Consider the following 6,000-nt stretch of genomic DNA (forward strand, 5'->3'; position numbering starts at 1 on the left):
CTCTGGATACTCTCCTGCAGCGCTCCATATTCACCAGTAATTACATTCGTGACCTTTGTAGTTTATTGCTACTGATGTCTTGAAACGATGTGCAGAAGTTGTACTCAAACTGAGAGCTCTAACTGAAAGTGCTATCAAATTTCTCTTTGCTGCTTATTAGCAATGTGTAGCACAGGGATCGGCAACGTTCGGCACGCGGCTTGCCAGGGTAAGCACCCTGGCGGGCCGGGCCAGTTTATTTACCTGCTGACGCGGCAGGTTCGGCCGATTGCGGCCCCCACTCTCCGCGGTTCGCCGTCCCGGGCCAATGGGGGCGGTGAAAAGCCGTGGCCAGCACATCCCTCGCCCACGCCGCTTCCTGCCGCCCCCATTGGCCCGGGACGGTGAACCGCGGCAAGTGGGGGCCGCGATTGGCCGAACCTGCCGCGTCAGCAGGTAAATAAACTGGCCCGGCCCGCCAGGGTGCTTACCCTGGCGAGCCGCGTGCCGAACGTTGCCGACCCCTGGTGTAGCATAAGAACAGCTTGTTTCAGGCTAGCTTGCACATCCTTGATGCAAGGGATATATTTAAGTATGTTTAAGAAATGCCCCACCACCCCACGCACTCACTTGTGTGATGAGGAAGTTAAGGTTGCAGGTTCGTATTTGTGGAGTGTGCGTGTTACCTTCCAAGAATGGGAGGTAAAGTTAGAACCTAGGAAATTCAAAGATAAAGTAACATTTCTCAGACAAGGCAATGTTCAGTATCATGGGCTCCTTTAATATGATGATTTGACAAATGCTAAATGCATTAGGTGCCAAACTCTGCACTCTGTGAAGTTATTGCTTCACTGTAACAATCAGGCTCAATAATAGTAAAGCCCTAACTATTGGGCAAAGTCTTGCACGTTGTTGTGAGGAACTTTTAAGTGGCAGAGATGAGGGTTACACTGCTTGGGACAAGTAGGGAGTTGGTGCAGATGACTTCTTTCCAGGACATGTTAAAAAGCAGAGTCTTGTTCCCCTTTCTGTAACAGAAGAGAAGAAGCCAAATATGGTGTCCATGGTAGTCTATTATCAGACTCCAAGATCCCATACTTGGCCATATCTTGAATGCTTTTAAACTTCCATGCATAGTAATGAACCATATTCTCTATGAGTGAAGAAGAACCTGAATAGCATAGAACAGAACGTTTCTTATGACTGGTATTAGCTGAAAAAAATGGAGTCTGAATCCGTACACTTCTTGGCAAGTAGTGGTGTGGGCAGTATTTGTAAGTTTCTTAAATACAGGATCATGAATAAAAATAGTAGTAGTGGTTCTTTTCCCAACTCCTTTGTTCCACCACTTACTATTTTTCCTGAAATAATTTCATTGTCTGTTTGGAAAGCTGTGCTGATAATGATTAGATGTAGTGATAGAAAACCCTTCTGAACCGGGTAAATAGCCTGTTACTCCAAACCCAGTGCTGGCTTCAAACTTAACTTGTTTGCTATCTGGGGAGCAGTCTACATTTATCATTCAGCATAGACTTTCCCCTCTTATCTCCTTCAAAGCCAACCAGCTTTCTACATCAACTGTCTGGCTTACTGCTGATCCTGCAGCTCTCTAAGCGTCATTCCAGTGGCTCTGCCTGGTGTTACTAGGCCAGTATTGGGTATTGTTCCCTTTTGTCTGTTTAATTTCATCCTTTTTTTTTTTTTTGACTAATTTTACCTGTTGTCCATAAAGAAAACTTTCAGGAGATACTATCAAGCCCTTAAACACATTCACCATCTTTCTGAGGTGCCAATTATACTAATAGTTTCAGGAATCTGAAATCAAAACATATTAATTCTTGAAAAATTAGTACTAAATCAATAGGAGAAACCCCTAGTTTGTATAAACTTTGGTACCAAATATAATACCTGTCACACTACTGTTATACTACTGCAGTTACAGTAGCTGGTGATGTTAGTTCTGTCTGTTCGTTTGTTTTTAAAGTTGGCTACAGAGGGCCTTATTTTCAACAGTGGGAATGCAATTATGTGTCCTTACTTACGTGCCCAAATACCAGGCTTTTACAGACAAAATGATCAGTAAGCGGTTATACACTGAAACTTAAATTCTCAGTCTGCATGTGCAAATGCATTTGTATGTACAGACCAGGTTCCCTTTTCTTCGTTCGTTCATTACACCTGGCTATACTTATCTAGAACATGTACATTTTTATCATAGTTCACAAATAAGGAGTAAATATGAGTTTGAAGTCTGTGGCTGTTCCTTTTGAAAATCTGAGGATCCTTATTAAGTCTTCTGAGCTTTATTACGCCTTCCATTGTCCTATTGGCCTCTGATTTTGGCCATTTTCTTTGTTAGAATAGGACTGGATTGAACTCTCTTCAAAATCATTTAATGCTGCTCCTTAATTGGCCAGAGGAATAATTTAACTATAGTAACACTGTGTAACATAATCCAGTCAAGGGAATTACACTGTTTGCCAGCTAATGAGAGAACTGTCAAAACCTGTTTTTGAGAAGGGTATATTTACACAGTTTTACTGATTTATGTGCACTCTGGGGTTAGTTAGAAAGTTAAATGAATGTTTATGTAGCCTATTTCTAAACTGAAGATGTTTCAATTGACAGCCAGGTGGGAATTGAGAATTTTCAGAATGATCAGAAATGGAACAACAAATGGTGCAGTTATCAGAGTTAAATCCACATAGAAGTGCTGGGGAGAGAGCAGCACTTCGCTGTTGCTGTCTTAGGGCATGGCTACACTTGCAGATGTAAAGTGCTGGGAGTTAAACCGGCCTTTGGAGACTGCAGCAGGGAAAACGCTGCCGTGTGTTTACACTGTCAGCTGCAAGCGCACTGGCGTGGCCACATTAGCAGCTCTTGCAACGCCACAATGAGCAGTGCATTGTGGTAGCAATCCCAGTGTGTAAGTGGCTGCAATGTGCTTTTCAATTGGGGGGGGGGGGGAGTGGAGTGTGACAGGGAGTGTGTTGTATGTATGTGGGGGGAGAGACTGTGTTTTGGGGGGCTGTGTGTGTGTCAGTATGCTGTCTAGTAAGTTCAGACAGCAGCAGACCCCTCCCCCTCACACACTCCCACACACCCACAACAGCAGCATTCCACAGTAATGGTTTGCTTTGTCCCGGAGCAGATAAGCATGCCGGCTGTCAGAAACGGAGCTTTGAAAGGGGATATCTGCATGCCTGCAGCCGATTTCAAAACAATGAGAAGAGTGGCCACTGGAATCAGGGGATTATGGGATCTTTCCGATCACAGCACAGTAATGCAACACCTCATCCACACTGACGCCCGGGTGTTTCAGCCGGGGCACAGCAAGCTTTATGCTTCTTGTGGAGGTGGATTACCAGGAGCGCTCCAGCTGCAGAGTCCAGGTGCTCTACATGCCTTGCCAGTGTGGACACATCGGGGAGTTAGGGCGCCCGGGGCTGCTTTAATGCGCTCTAACTTGCAAGTGTAGCCAAGCCCTAAAGTAATGTCTTGCCTTGAGGATTGGTAAGGGAAAACAGAGCCACTTCTAGGCAGCCAGTTAAAATATAATCCCCATGTCTCCAGCGTCTGAGAATCAGGCTCTTGGGGACACAATATGCAATTGGCTTGCTGGTCTGTTTTTAGTTCCTAGTGGACAAGTGACTACATCTCAATAATTGGAAAATATATTGGTCTCAAAGGCTAAGGATTGAATGGGCTGTGGAGATTTCTACTGCATCTGTCTCAGACAGTATAACCAGCCTCTGGAGCTATGGATAATTCAGTACAGATGCTCCCCGACTTACGCAAGTGTTCTGTTTTTTTTTCCCTGTAAGCTCAGATTTGTGTACATCGGGTTTATGTAACTTGGGGAGCATCTGTATCTTTCATCCCACCTATACACTCAAGCTGGAGTTATGTTTAATATTTTTTTAAATTTTGCATTTCAGGTAAGCTGAAAGATCTTGGGAACTTGGTTCTTCGACCCTTTGGCCTGTCGACAGAAAATTTCCAGGTCAAACAGGATTCCTCAACTGGCTCATACTCCATCAACTTTGTTCAAAATCCAAACAATAATAACAGATAGCATGAGCTAGGCCTGCTCCTATTAAAAAGCTGGCTTTCAAGCTTTGTGACACCATGCTTGCAACTACCAATAAAAGGGTTCAGCAATCATTTAACATGTAAAATCACTTTATCCAAATGAAAATAGACTTGAGGGTATACATTTCCACTTTGGTGAGATGTTTAAAATGTGGATGAAAAAACAAGTCATTTGATTTCCCTTTTGCAGTGACAGCTTTATGCCCAGAGTAGGTTTTTTTCCAAGTGCATTATTTGTCTTCCCTCATAAGGAAATTGGTTACCCTGGCCCATTCACTCTCGGCAACATCAGTCTAGCAAGCAATTCAGTTGGATCAAAATGCTCACATGCCTGTAACCTAAATTACAGGTGTGTCCAATGGGTGTCTTGTGGTGTTAGTAAATCTATCAGAAGTGCGTCTCTCCACTCAGCCAGTGAGTGTGACAGGCAGTGGCCGTGGAAGCAAGCTGACCTCTGTGGTATAATTTATCTTCATTGTAATAAAGGCTTGATGTTTCTGTTGGGCTGATTTGTGATTTTTGTCCTGTATTTTGGCCTCTCACCAGAGGTAACCTTCGAATGATGGTATTTTTAAATGAATATAAACATAAGTAACCTACAAACAAGAAAGCAAATTTGCAAGAGACTGGTTTAAAAAAAATGCAAGGCTTTTAATCTTAACATTGTCTTATTATAGAGTTTATATCATTATTTTTTTCTTGGGCACCCTGGCACCAGAGGTTTACTACTTGACTTTATCTTGATACCCTTGGGAGACTAGTTGGAAGCTACTTGCAAACCGTCTTAATATTTTTGGTATGTTAACTTTTACTATGAGGTAAGTAAAATTCACCTGCCTGGTTCAGTACCTGTTGTGGGTTTCACAAAGTAGCTTTCTGGTGCTAGTATAATGAGATGCAATTATCCTTGATGTTAAAGTAGGGTTACCAGATAGCAACTGTGAAAAATGGGACAGGGGTGGGAAGTAATAGGCGCCTATATAAGAAAAAGTCCCAAAAAACAGGACTGTCCCTTTAAAAACGGGACATCTGGTCACCTTATGTTAAAGTGATTGCAAAAAGGTCCTCAAGCTGTACTGGAGTCTCTGAATCTAGGAAAGGTTTAAAATCTCTCTGCAGACATACTATTCAAATATTGTGGGGTTTGAATTAGGATAGGGCTGTGGTATTTTTGCTAGCTTGTAGCTAAGCATGTTTTTTTTTCTGTATTGACCCAGTTTTATAATAGTAAGCCAAAACCTGGATGGAGCTTTTAAATTACCATTGATTTGAAAATATCACTTATTTAAAATATTAAATTAAAACTGAGCGATAGCTATTTACTTATTTTCAGTTCTCTTCTTTAACTTATTCCTGAAACTTGTTTGCTGCGTGCACTTGACGTCAGCTTCCTGTCACCATAGATTACTTTAGTGCTCGCATATCTTGAGCCCCATTTCCAGTGACATGCTGGAAGGGGGCAGTCGCTCAAGCTATTTCCTAGCTTTTATTGTTGGGTTTTTAAGTGCTGCTGATTTCCTTGTGTTTGAGAAGATTTGCATTTTGCTTAGCTATTTGTAAAAGTTGTCCTGCTGCCATGCTAGGTTCATGGGCTGGTTTTGACTCTGGCTACCTGGTACATGCTGTCCATATAGCATCTGTTGCAAACTACCTCACATCCACAGTGAATGTGTATGAAGTCCATGGGGACCAAGCTGTCAATGGAAAAGGCCCTGGTTCACATTGAGGCCTGTGCGGACTTTAAGTTCTTGTGCATAATTAAAATGTCACTTAACTAAACAACAGAAAACAGCCGCTAGGATTTCCATGTGTTTAGACATTAGTCATGAATTGCGCTAGTGGAATGGGGGTTTATTTCTCACAGAAGGCCCAGTCCTCTGCCCAGTCTCTGTTAGGTGCAGCAGAGGTGGAGGAGCTCTGAAGGGGCTG

The 6,000-nt window shown here is 42.8% G+C and overlaps 1 protein-coding gene across 1 annotated transcript in view; it reads left to right on the forward strand.

The window, feature by feature from the left end:
• LOC128842014 (alpha-1B adrenergic receptor-like) overlaps window positions 1-4,575 on the forward strand; it is a 99,319-nt gene extending 94,744 nt beyond the window's left edge. The window contains exon 9 of the mRNA XM_054037638.1: window positions 3,918-4,575. Coding sequence (XP_053893613.1) covers window positions 3,918-4,054 — 137 coding nt within the window. The 3' untranslated portion in view covers window positions 4,055-4,575. The remainder of the gene's footprint in view (window positions 1-3,917) is intronic.
• Window positions 4,576-6,000: the final 1,425 nt, after the last annotated feature.

The sequence above is a fragment of the Malaclemys terrapin genome, chromosome 8 (genome assembly GCF_027887155.1).
Source record: "Malaclemys terrapin pileata isolate rMalTer1 chromosome 8, rMalTer1.hap1, whole genome shotgun sequence".
NCBI classification, from domain to species: domain Eukaryota; kingdom Metazoa; phylum Chordata; order Testudines; family Emydidae; genus Malaclemys; species Malaclemys terrapin.